At 30.2% G+C, this 13,320-nt stretch overlaps 2 protein-coding genes across 3 annotated transcripts; both read right to left on the reverse strand.

Moving 5' to 3' along the window:
* Positions 1–221: 221 nt before the first annotated feature.
* LOC114185909 (Gap junction beta-4 protein) lies at positions 222–3,402 on the reverse strand. The gene is made up of 4 exons (XM_028073860.2): positions 2,631–3,402; positions 1,891–2,131; positions 913–1,030; positions 222–718 (listed from the first exon to the last, which is right to left on the reverse strand). Exons 1-4 carry the CDS (start codon positions 3,248–3,250, stop codon positions 627–629), a joined length of 1,071 nt encoding a protein of 356 aa, XP_027929661.1. The 5' UTR covers positions 3,251–3,402; the 3' UTR covers positions 222–626.
* Positions 3,403–10,364: 6,962 nt separating this feature from the next.
* On the reverse strand, positions 10,365–13,036 carry LOC114184255 (protein LAZY 1-like). Of its 2 annotated transcripts, none has more exons than XM_028071542.2 (5): positions 12,783–13,036; positions 12,624–12,690; positions 11,329–12,110; positions 10,959–11,151; positions 10,365–10,787 (listed from the first exon to the last, which is right to left on the reverse strand). In XM_028071542.2, the coding sequence occupies exons 1-5, from the start codon at positions 12,786–12,788 to the stop codon at positions 10,768–10,770; spliced, it is 1,068 nt and encodes a 355-aa protein (XP_027927343.1). In that variant the 5' UTR covers positions 12,789–13,036; the 3' UTR covers positions 10,365–10,767. The 2 variants fall into 2 exon arrangements, with proteins under 2 accessions (XP_027927343.1, XP_027927342.1); XM_028071541.2 differs by having other exon boundaries at positions 11,329–12,134.
* Positions 13,037–13,320: the final 284 nt, after the last annotated feature.

The raw sequence follows: 13,320 nt of genomic DNA on the forward strand, positions 1-13,320 counted from the left end.
CCGGTAGGTGCTTTCCCGGTCTAATTCATGCTGCGTAAATGTTGGTTCAGATGCATTACTGAGCCCCCTTTTCCTGAAATAGCCAATTCCAATAAAAGCTTACTAAAATTGCATTAATCATATATTTAAGAAAAAAACACAAACACATTTAAGACCAGCTTCTCGCATTTATTCATTTAGGAAAGCCTAGTGAATCGCAAAGTAAAAATGACACATGCAGAAGCCCAGAAAAGAAGAAGCCACTTCATTACTGTGATGAAATCCACAGAGATACAACTCAACTCTTCCAATTGAACAACACACTACTACCTATAGACGGTATGACCCTCTAATTAACTCAACAACAGGAACAACAAAACAGAAGCCGGTGAAACTAATACAAATACTCTAGGGTTGCTCAAACCGCAGGCAATGGCATACCTGCTTGTCCAATGTCAAGAGTCAAAGATGATTGATTCTAAATGTCAGTAACAAAATAAATGCTACCCAATGAGGTTCTCTTTTGGGACAAGACATGAGAACCACCACAACCCAGGCCAAACACTTTGATACTGGCCCATAAATAGGGTGAAGAAATTCTAATTCTACTCGATCTCTATTCCACAAAATTGCAGGTCGGGAAAACCTCACAGTACCAGAGCAACCTTCTCTTGGGAAACAAAGGTGGAAGGATGAGCAATCAGGGGCTCGTAGTGGTCAGCTCCAGCACCGCACCAGCCTGTATGTCGAAATTTACTCAGAAATTTCATTACAAGATTACAATAAAGGGAAAGATAATAAAAAATTGTCTCCATCTGCTGGTTGAACAACCTTAGCCCATAATGAAAACAAACGGAAAATAGAGAAAACATTACTGCTGAAAGCTTGAACAAAAATGGTCATATCTATCAAAATAATTTTTTTCTACGGTACCTGTTCCTTTCATGAAAAGGAAGAATGGAGGTTCGGTAATTCGGCTCCTTGGACGATGTGGAAGGAAGAAAACACAATTTTCTTCATCGACCATGGCATCTGAACCATGGGCTTGCACCTGAAAATAGTGAACATATTCAGATGGAAGCATGGTGACTGACAATTGCTCACACATGTATAAAAACTAAACAGCGAAAAAAGATGAACTTTACATTCATAATATCACACGAAAAATATATCAGTAGCGATCGCAATCAACACCCATATAAAAAAGAACTCCCATTCGTAATAGATTCATAAGAAAAGGTGAACGCATAATAATCGATCCTACAAGGAGAGTTATCAAATTCCAGGATATATCTGCAATTGCAGTCCAAAACTCTAACTACCTAGAGTGGCTCTCGAGGTCCAATCAATCTGCCAATTAGTTCCTAGAATTCAATTGAAGAAAATCCCATATCTAAAACATTTATGAGAACCTCTCAAAAACGAAGTTTATGGAAATCCAATTTACTTTTACTCGATTAGAACTGTCATGCAGCAACACAGAAATTAAGTTTTTATCTACTAAACACCGCAAAGTAAAAACATGTAGGAGTGTAAAAATAGTTGTCAAACAATAATAGTGTTTTAACAATAATAACATATTCCACGGAAGATAGGATTGTTATGAGATGTTGGTAATAGTCTAAGAATGAGTCAAAATCCCATATTGGATTGGATAGAATAGATAAAATTAAACATTATATAAGAATAAAAATTCATGATAACATTGTCTTAAAGTTTTGGAAAAAAATTGGTGTTAAATGTATGTATATATATAATCACACTCTCTTAATAACTATATCCATATATTTGAAATATATAAACCCAACACAGAGATAACAGACCAACTGGTGAAAAATCCTGAAAAAAAATACAAACATACACCAAAAACAACTTTAAGCTATGCTGAAAGCTCCTGGAATTGTTACTTACCACATATATCTCTCGCTTGAACTCTGTAGCAAGACATTCAATTGCAATATCGTCACCGAAAGCTGCAGCACGACCCTCTCTATTTTCGTCTACAGATAATAAACCCTCCTCGGTATATTGCAAAGTGATGATATCATACTCATCATCAGGAGAACCAGAGATCAACATGTATTTGGCCCAACTGGGACCATCATTCACAGGAATACATCTCTCTTTGTAAATAGACTCCGCCGCCATTTCTCTTCATTCAGAAAAAGAACACACAGTAAACAAACCAACCAAAACCATACGCAACAAACAGAAGTGTGATGAAACTTCCAAGCCCCATTTCAACACTTGTCATATCAAAATACATTACAAAAACACATATCTCTTACGAACATCTCATTTAGGGTGAAAAAGAAATGCGGCTCAAACAAAACAACTTTCATTCTTAATTTCTTTCGTCTTCTATATAATTGTAGCTGTGAATCTTCTAATTTAACTATTATACGCATTTTACCTCAACATTTCTCAAACCCTAAAAAAGAGAAAAAGAGAAAACGAATGGATTAGTCCAGAATATCATTAAGTTAAACAATAAAAACAGTGAACAACTCATTCTTGCATTTCTTCATTTCAATTTAAACAAATAAAAATCATGTTTATATGAAATCAATGAATGAAACTTCCGGCAAGTCAAGAGGAAAGAAACAAGCAAATAGCAAAACCAAACAATGAAACTTCAAGCGATTCAATACCTTTGCATGCCGAGGTGAACGAGCTCGTCGATGGCCGAATCAAGAGCAAATCGATCCTCCTTCTTTGCCAACAACTTCACCTCCTGAACGACATGAATCCCCCAACCATTCTTCAGATCTGGCGAGTACATGTGCCGAATCGCGTCATCGATTGCTTCTCTTTCCACAAAACTCACAGATCGAAGATCCTCCGAGAACCGCGTCACCGTCCGCCGCCGCAGCTCGCGCGCGTTCACCTCCTCGACTCCCATCGCCTTTCGAGACGCCGTGAACAGGCAGTTCCCGTCGGCCGACACCTCGCCGCCGTGTGAGAGCCGGAAAACGACGGATCTAAGATGGGAGGACAACGGCGGAGACGATGACGAGTCCTCTACCTCCTCTGGTGGCTTCCAGAGCACGCCTTTGGCGTGGAGCTTCTGGAGGTGGCGCCGCTGCTGCTCTTCCAGACCGACGACATCTTCCCAACCACCGGCGAAGGTCGCACCACCAACGCTAGCCGGAACGACGAGATCTACGGCCGCAATTGATTCCGATTTGGGATCCCGCCATGGAAGCGCTGCCGGCGGCGAACCTTGGAATGGTTCGGCGACGGTGGTTGAATCACACAAGAGCTTCCCCATTGTGATAGATGAATGTGTGTGGATACAGATTTTGTCTCTTTTTTTATTTTTTTTCTGATTATTCGAAAACAAAGAATTTGGGTTTTCTTGTGTCTGTGTTCAACGGGAAGAATTGCAGAAGAGAGAGAATGTAAGAGAGAGACTAGGGTTAACGGATAGATGGACGGAGCGGGAGAATTAGACACGTGGATCCATGTGAACGTTAACATTATTATAACCTTTAACACCATATAAATATATATTCGATTAGTATTTAATACTGTTTTTTTTTAAGTTATATTACTCTTAATTAATAGAAAATTTATTCCAAGCCATTCTCGAGAGTGAATTTACAATTACAAGAAGAGTATTAACATATTAAATTCTTTCATATACGTTATGTATTAATTATTTTAATACCCTTTGGGTTGAATTGATTAGCCATAATAAAATTATAAATAAAAATTAATTATCACGATCTTATATAGAAATAGATAAATAGATAATTTTTTTAAAAGTATATTATAGTATACTAATACATGTAAAAATTTAAATATAGAAGTTCACTTGGTTTGCAAATAAAAATATATAACCACTTCTTTACACGTAAGAATATATGTGTATCTCATGATTTTACATGAGAATTGAAGGAGGAAATGAGGTTGATGTACTCTTCTCTCTTTTCTGGCAAGTAAATTTTCGATAATAGTTTAAGTAAATTTTCAATTAATAATCTCTGAAATTTAAGTTTTATATAATGAAGATCATAGTAAATAAGTTTCAATTAATAATCTTAAAATTTTAAGTTTTATTCAAGAGATATAAAGTAAATGGTTTGAGGATAGTTATATTTAATAATTTTACTCGTAATTTAATGATTATTATCAATTAATAAGAATATTTTACACTACTAATAATAATCAAATAAATTGTTTGTTGAAATGTTTTACAATAAATGAATGGAATAAAAATAAATAAATCACAAATGCATTTGAAAGTGGTTATGTTTTCTTATAAGAAAAAATCACACTGTTTTCTACAGGTAGAGTTAAAAAGTTATATATTTTATAATTTAATTAGATTTTCGAAACATTTTTTGAGAATTTATTTGTAAAAGTAAAAAAAAATATATTTAACTATAAAAAAATTCGTTAAATTAATGTTTTCCAATTAAACATTGAAAACAATCTTGAGAAAAAAAAAAGAGTACAATGAATCATTACTGATCCATATTAAATGTATAGGTTTTAATCAAAATTTTTCTAATAAGATTGATTTACCTGTGAATAAATTAGATCATTGGTAAATAAACGAATTATTTAGTCTATCATAAAACTATAAAAGAAAAAAAAATATTAAATAGAATACTAAACCTATCAGATTTTGAAATTTTTAATAAATTTGAATCGATAAGAAAAGTGTGGGGAAGGTGCATAAAAGTATTAATCTTCTCAAAATGTTAATAACACTTTTTCGTATATAGTTATTTTTATTCTATACTTTAACAAATAATCTTAGCTCACTAATATTATATTTGTAACACAGACTTTTGAATATTTTATTTTGAGGAGTATCTCATTAATTAGAAACGCAATGAATATATTTATTTAATTTTACTTATTTGTTAATTTAAAAGATAACTATTACCATATACTTATAATGTTTTAAAGGAAAAATTAGTTGAAATCTGTTGACAGATATATGACATTTTTAAATTTAAAATCAAATTGTGTTTTAATATGAAATTATTTAAAGAAAAACAATTATTCTCTTATTCATTTAAAACGTTTAAAGTTAAAAATTAAAATTAATCATATCAAACACTACTAAAAATTCTTATATTACATGATATTTTTCTTGCAAATTTGTTAAAAGAATTTGTAAGAAAAGACTTTTTCTTTTTAAAGAATTTTAATTGTTAGGTAATTCTTTCGTAGGTAAACATTTCTTACAAAATTATAAAATTTATAAGTATTTTCTACAAAACTTGTTGTGAAAAGTGTTTTATATAAAATATTTTGCAACAAAATTGATAATAATTTCTTACAAATTTTATTAACAATAAAATTTATAAATAATTTTTATAAAAGAATTTTAAAATAATATTGACAGAAAATATAAATTTTTTTAGTAATGAAACAAATTCAAATATTATTTTTGAGATTTTAAGATATTTTTTAAAATAAATTACTCTATTTAAAAATATCAAAATAATGATCGAAATAAAATTTGACTTAAAAGTAAAAAAGATAAAATACAATAATGGTCTCTTCATATTTGGGAATGCGTGGTTGTTGAAGGGATAAATAATTAATGATTAAAAAATATACCTTTTATATGCACAATGCTGCATGAACATTGGTGGTCCAAATACAACGCAAAAGTTAAGTATTTATTATTATTTATTATTTATGGAATATTCTTATAAGATTCTGACAACTCATTTTCGTCACCTTCCACCTTCCCCTGCCACAATTTTACAATTACATTCAAACTAAATTTTGTCTTTTCATATTTACTTTTTATAAATAAAAAAATAACCACCAACTAATTTTAATTTTCATTACTTTAAAATTTGAATATTACGACAAATTGTGTTTACTTGCGAAATTTTAATGAATGTTTGTTTTTTCTAAAATCGAGAATGAAGATTAAAGACTTTTATCCTATACTTCTATCTTGAGTTTCACTAATGGTCTTCAATCGAATCTCGTATTCATTTTTATCCCAAAATTTATCCCAAAATTCGATTCTTACTCTTATTAATAGCCAGAGATTAAATAGCTAATATAGAACACCAAAATTTGAATACTGTTTCTGTAATTAAATATCAATGTTCTATGTAAAGATTTTTTTTGCTTTTGTATGACTTTTATACTTGCAACACTTTCCATAAAAAAAAATAATTTTTATACATGTATATATATTTAGGTTAAAAATATTTTTTATTCCTCAAGTTCTCGTGAATTTTGAAATTAGTTTATTTTCGAAACTTTATACCAATTTAGTTTTTAATCTTTATAAATGTGTGAATTTAGTCATTAATTTTTACAAAATTTTGTTAAGTTTATTTGAAATTTTAAATACATTTTATTATAATATTTGAGTTAACATTGAAGCAAAAATATGTCAAATGGCGTAAACAATTCAAATACTGTCATGAAATACACTTGAAACGTCAGATAAACTTAACAAAATTGAGTTAAAATGACTAAATTCACACATTTTTAAAGATGAATTACTAAATTGATCAAAAATTTTGAAAAGAGACTAATTCTAAATTTCACTAAAACTTTATTTCATGTTTCCACATTTTTAATTTTATTTTGAAAGGTAATTCTTATTTTTTGGGTAAACAAATTAGTATAAGACAAATTCATTTTTTTTCTATACAACTTTTTGTTCTGATTATAACTTTTTTTAAACTATAGTATCTATTTTATTGGATTTCATATTTTAGTGTATGATTTGTCTATTAAAGTAATGGTTGTGAGTAGTGTATGTATTTTCTTGAATATTATGTTCTCAAATGATATGATAATGTAGAAATTCTTTTAACTCTTAATATGTCACGTGCTTTTACTTAAAAGTTTCATTCTGAAAACCTAAGTAGTCAACCGAAATTACAATATTGAATGCTCCTATCTAAGAAACATATTCAAACAACAAACAACGCACTAACAATTAAGAAAAAAAAAAGAAAAAAGAGAAAGTGAAAAGCAATTTAAGAAACAAAAAAGAACAAAGAAAAAATAATGTGAATTGGAAGCCCTAATAAGAACAAAGAAAAATAAAACTTTGAAATTTCTAAATCATTTTATTTTACCATGATTGAGAAATGAAACAAGATTCGAAGAGATCATATATCGAAAGATAAAACAAATATATGAAAAATGACAATAAAGAAAAAGGTGAAAAATAAAATAAAAAATTATCAAATTTTACTTTAATTTTAAAACAAATCATCCATACTTATTAGGAGTTTATAAAACTCCAATACTTATGTTTCTTACCCAAAATTATTATAACTTAGATTAACAAATCCTATTAAAATTAAAGAATTTTGTATTGTGAGAAGTGTAATATAACTGAGAAGTATAATATAACATGACATTAAAAGATGATAAATATAAAAAAAATGTTAAATAAATGTTTTTACCTGTTGAAATTTAATGATCGTGTACTGATAATATAAAATAATTTAAGACTATTAATAAATTGAAAAACTATTAATGGTGTAAGTTTTAGATAATTAATTAATGTAGAAGTTAAGAAATTTATTATACATAATGATAATATTCGTAAAATTATTTATATTATTAATATTTTTTCGTATTCCACTACCTATGTATATTCATAATGTGCTATTAAAATTTAGGAAAATGATATTTTGACTACTAAAATTTGATAACTTTCTTACAACATGAGGTGCCATCTTTTAAGTGTTTTTGGATCATTAAGAATGTGAAAATGAAAAAATGGAAAATCACTTAAAAAATGACACCTAAAATTGTAAGAGAAAGTTGTCAAAATTTAGTAATCAAAAATCATTTTTCTAAAATTGAACATTTTATTTTTTATGGTCATATATATATATATATATATATATATATATATATTCATGATTTTTCTTTGTTTTACTATTCATTGATCAGGCAGCAACTATCCGTTTCAACACATTACGTTGCTATTTTTAAATAATAAAAACTAAAATAAATATTCTACAAAGAGAGGGAGGTTAATAAAAAAAATGTAATTTTATAAAAACTAAACAAAAAATGTCATTAAAGACTAAAAACGTAAAATATATTTTATAGAAACAAATATTTTTTGTAAAAACTAAAGTATAAAAGAGATGCATCGTACATTAAAATCACCATAAACATATTTAAACTCAAATTAATTACAATCACCAATAATACTTTACAGCCATCAACTTTTTCCATCTTGCTTTGTTTACCCGTCATTATTGAAGGGCAAATACTGAGGTTAAAAAAATAATCAAAGATTAGGTGAATAATTTGGCAAATAATATAAGGGTGATTAAATTTCAAAGTTGAGTTTTTTTTTTTCTTTTTTTGTGATTGACTTCACTTAAAAGTCATATGTGAGAATCACATCAAAAGAATTAGGACATGATAGAGTCTTTATCTTTAGAAAAAAAAAATTATGATTGAAAAAAGAGTTGAATTAGATGTGAAAGATGGATGTAGATTTATCCAAATTCAATGTTAATACCTTTCAACTCCATCTATTCTCTAGGTTTCATATTCTATTGCTATAGATATGCATCCACGTGGCTATCATAAATCAAATTGTCTCATGGTTTAGACATTATGATGGGACCTTTTTTTAGCTAAATTTATTTCACTTAGCTAAATAAAAAAAAAAAGTAAATTTAGTATTACATGGATTTTATTTCTCTAACATGACATATTACACAAATGATCCCTAATATAAAAATATGATTTTATTTAATATATTATTTTAATATTTTAAGTTGAAAGTGATTTTACCTTTATTTGGCTAAGGTGTTCTTAGATGAAGTTACTTAATAACACAATCCAATTCAATTAGATTGACTTAAATTTTATATACAATTAACTCAAACTCAACCTAATTCATTCCGATAAGGATATGGGTTGGATGATAAATTTAAGGGTTAAATATGTATTTAGTTCATGAACTTTGACTCAAAATTGGAATTCGTTCCTGTCCGAAACTTTAATATATTTTGGTCCCTAAACTTTAAAAATAAATGAATATAATCTTTTTAATTCAATTAAGTTAACTTTTTTTGAGGTGTCGAACATATTTCTCATTAGATAAATCAAGATTGTGTCAAACAGTGTAAAAAACTCCAATACTAATATGAGAAGCGTTCGACACGTCAAAAGAATTAACATAATTGAGTTAAAAGGACTATATTCATTCATTTTTAAAGTTTAGGGACCAAAATGTATCGAAATTTCATACAGGACGAATTCCAATTTTAGATAAAGTTCCTGGACTAAAACATATTTAACCCTAAATTTAATATGGATGACCCATACTTAATATCAAATTCATTTTTATATTTGTGTTATAAATAAATCATATTATTCATTTTTCATGTCTTAAATTAATTTGATTATAATTTAACTTATTGACTTTATATGAAACATTAAAATTATTGTTTAAAATAAAATAAACAAGTTTTTTAAAATTTTAATTCAGTTAATACTACACTAATCTAATCTATTCAAAAGTAAATTAGGTTTGATGGAGTATAACGTTAAAAATACATAAATCCAACTCTATATTTTTTAGAAAGTTGGATAATGAATTTGCTCAAATTCTAACAAAGGAACATAAAACATCCTTAGATTTAACTCATATAACTTTTTGATACTGAATTTCTTTATTCTCTTTAAACGACCTGCATTTCTTCTAAGAATCAATTCTAGTTGAATTAACTTTCTAATGTTAAAATAACAATTCAACATAAATTATTTACATTTTAACTGATTATAATTTAGAAAAGGATTAAGTATGTTTTTAGTCCTGGAACTTTGATCCAAAATTGGAATTCGTCCGTGTCTGAAACTTCGATACATTTTGATCCCTAAACTTTAAAAATGAATGAATATAGTCCTTTTAATCCAATTATATGTTAACTTTTTTTGACGTGTCGAAAGCTTCTCATATTAGTATTGAAGTTTTTTACACTGTTTAACACATTATTGATTCAATATCTAATGAGAAATATGTTCGACACCTCAAAAAAAGTTAACGTAATTGAATTAAAAGGATTATATTCATTCATTTTTAAAATTTAGGGACCAAAATATATTGAAGTTTCGGACAGAGGCGAATTCCAATTTTGAGTCAAAATTCATAGACTAAAAACCTAATTAACCCTTTAAAAAATCAATTCTACGTCGGTCTAATGAGTTAAATTCAATGGAGTTGAAGAAGGATACTTACTCTAAAAAAATCTAACTATCTTAAAACACTTTTACCCTTTCCCTAATCTTTCTCGATCGAGAAAAGAATTCCCGATTGAATTTTAACTTTTGCCAACACCTTTATTATCCATCATGATTTGATTTGATGTTTGATATTTATGAAAATAGCAACATTCACAAAATCTAAGCATATGGTGTTTTGATGAGTTCGTGTTACTTTTCCAATAATATTATTCAAATGTGGATACAATACACCTAACTCCACCACCGCATGATCATCTACACGGATTCATCGAATTTCCGCAGCTCAACTTGCATACCCTCATGATTTGACGGTGGATTCTGCCATCATGATTTATTCATAATTTATGTGTCAACTCAATCAAATAGCTATATTTTTCTTTTTTTTTCATCTTTCATGATTATTACTAGACAAATCTTACATTTCACACTGACCACTGTGAGGTAGACACTGAAACTACCTCAATTATTCGTTTCTTACATATAAGTTTTCACAGTACAAACACAACATTAGTTAACACTAATAGAAAAAGACATCTTATGAACACACAACATTTTCTTCACGCTCCCTCACAGCTCTAGAACTAAGTCTGCAATGCACAGTAAGAAAAAATGAGTCAGGGAAGAAGAAGAAGCAACACACAGAACTGAAACTGAAAATGTTACAGTCACATGGTACTTTCATCAAGTGAATTATGAAATTCTATAATTAAAATGGAATGCATAGATATAAGGGTTATGAAAAGTTGTTGCATGCTTACAATCTGCATCTGTTTTGATCCAGTACTCCCTGTTGGCAGATGAATCTTCTTCCTCTGGATGCACCAGATCATTTTTGTTGTAGCCTCCATCATTGAGTATTTTCTTCTTCTTCATGTTCCTGTGGTGTTTAGCAGATTTTTGTGCAGCTGTAGAACTTTCGGGGTGAACTTTCTTTCGGAACATATGGAGAATCTAGAAATGACCATAAATAAATAAAATGTTACTCAAGGCAAAAAAGAAGAAGATGAAAAGAACATAAAAATGCAAAGCTATGAAACTCGATCTGAAGAATGCTGATTATGGTAATGCACAATATTCTACGTAGATAAACAAGAGAAAATGGCAAGTTATGGCTTGTTAGTTGCTTACCTTATTCAGCTTTGTTTCTGCAGAAGCAGAATCAATAGTCCCTCCATTTATGGAAGTAGAATTTTTAGAATAAGCATGGAGCATTCTTTTTTTCAGCTTTTCTTTCATCAGGTTCATGGCAGATTTGTCCAGTTCCTTCTCAGTTCTTTTTTCCTCCTTTTCACATTTTGCACTGAAATTCTCCTCAGCTGATTTGCTTCTCTGAAACAGCTCCCCAAGGGAAGTCCTGTGTTCTTTCTTTGCTGCAGCAGTTGTTTCAGACAGTTCAATAGCTGTTCCAAAGAGATATCCCTGGAGTGGACAAATTGCAGCACCATTTCCATTTGCTTCTGCACCTTCTATTGGCTTTCCACTGAGTGTTATTATGCTGACATGGCTGCTTCTCCCAGTGCTGACATGGCTACTTCTCCCAGTGCTGACATGGCTGGTCCTCCTTGAAGAATCAAGGCTCACATCATCCTTGGTTTCAGCCCCCAGCACTTTCTCTAACTCATCATTGATGAGCTTGAGATCATTCTCAGTCACTTCATCTTCTTTTTCTGTGATGCTCTCAACAGAAATGGGAAATGATGGTGTGGATGGGTCAGACACTTGTTCTGAACCAAGAGTTCCAATTGCCAGGAAGCCAGGGAAGAATTCCCCCTCATAGTCTTCATCCACTCTTGCAGCTTCTAAACCAGCAAAAGAGTTTCTAAGATTGTGACCTTTTTGAGCATGTTTGGCAAGTCTGATTCCGAGGTTTGGTTTCTGATAGGCTTGTTCATCATCAAATGGTGGTTGCCCTGAAAGACAATTGCAAGAATTCCCTGAAACAAGCAAATTTTATAGAATATGGTAATTGAAAGGCAACACATGAAGTAGAATCCCATCACAGCATTCAGTTACACACTCTGCCTAATTCTGATGTTGTGCTAGTATTTCACAAATGACAGAACATATCTTTATGACCTAAGTAATAGAAGAGATTTAGTTATTACCTTAAAGTTTTAACCAGTCTAACTTTTATGCTCTAACATCCATATCTAGCCAGTCATTATAACTTATTTTTACAATATTTCAATTTTATGCATAACCTTTAAATGGTTGGACCTAGGCATTTTACTGCTGTGTCTTCATGGCCCTACATATTTGTGGTCATGTGTGCATGCAAGTGACTGTTTGAATTCTCCCTAGCCACCTTCCATAATTCCAAGTTCATCAGAAATCAAGTTATCTATTATCTAGTATGGCATATTTTGCTTGATGATCATCACATAGTTAATGCATGTTTGAAGGAACACGAACAAGTGGCTTACCAATGACCAAGTCCTTGAATGGTTCACTGCTATTCTGGCGAAATTTCCTGTGCATCCAGCCTAGTAACTGCAGAAAAATATACGATGAAGCAACTTAGAAGAGTATGCACATTGAATACTTTGTGCTGCAAGGCATGATTGATGATGGATGGATCTTACCTTCATCTTTGGTATTCAAGAAAAAATCTTGATTGATTGTTGGTTGCCTAACTTGGGAAGATAAGGTAATTGAAGGAAGTGTGTATGGTACTTAAATGATATCTCAAAAAGAACATATAAAATATTGGTGAGAATCAGTGATGTCTTATAGAGAGGATACAGCAAGAAAAACACAGAGATACTTACAAACATTGTTTGCTGTTATATCTCAGCATTAAATCAAGTGGGTCCTAAACACGCTAATCTGATCATGTGCAAGGTCGACTAACAGTAAGGCTTGCATGATTTGGTGTAGAAAATTTTACTTATCAGTATGCTTTTGTCCATTGTTAAGAGTTAAGATGCCATGCATCAACTGCCACACCACACCCTTTCTGATTTGTACTTCAACATGCACACACACACACACATTAACCATATATCAAACAGTTTGCACGACTTGTTTGTGAAACATTTTGTGCCTCGTGCATCTCATTAGTTGAGTCTGAGTTTGAGTAGTGCAGTGATACACAAAATCATTGGTTGATGATGCCTGTGC

Source organism: Vigna unguiculata, chromosome 5 (assembly GCF_037176805.1).
Source record: "Vigna unguiculata cultivar grain cowpea cultivar isolate G323 ecotype 2 chromosome 5, ASM3717680v1, whole genome shotgun sequence".
NCBI lineage: Eukaryota > Viridiplantae > Streptophyta > Magnoliopsida > Fabales > Fabaceae > Vigna > Vigna unguiculata.

Excerpts from the sequence above, each read along its gene's own strand:
- LOC114185909 (XM_028073860.2), bottom strand. The coding sequence starts at position 3,250 with ATGGGGAAGCTCTTGTGTGATTCAACCACCGTCGCCGAACCATTCCAA. Across the intron at positions 2,132-2,630 it reads GTTCACCTCGGCATGCAAAG|AGAAATGGCGGCGGAGTCTA; the intron begins GTATTGAATCGC and ends TTCTGAATGAAG. Across the intron at positions 1,031-1,890 it reads TCAAGCGAGAGATATATGTG|GTGCAAGCCCATGGTTCAGA; the intron begins GTAAGTAACAAT and ends CACTATTTTCAG.
- LOC114184255 (XM_028071541.2), bottom strand. Across the intron at positions 12,135-12,623 it reads ATTCAAGGACTTGGTCATTG|GGAATTCTTGCAATTGTCTT; the intron begins GTAAGCCACTTG and ends TGCTTGTTTCAG. Across the intron at positions 10,788-10,958 it reads GATCAAAACAGATGCAGATT|ACTTAGTTCTAGAGCTGTGA; the intron begins GTAAGCATGCAA and ends TGTGCATTGCAG.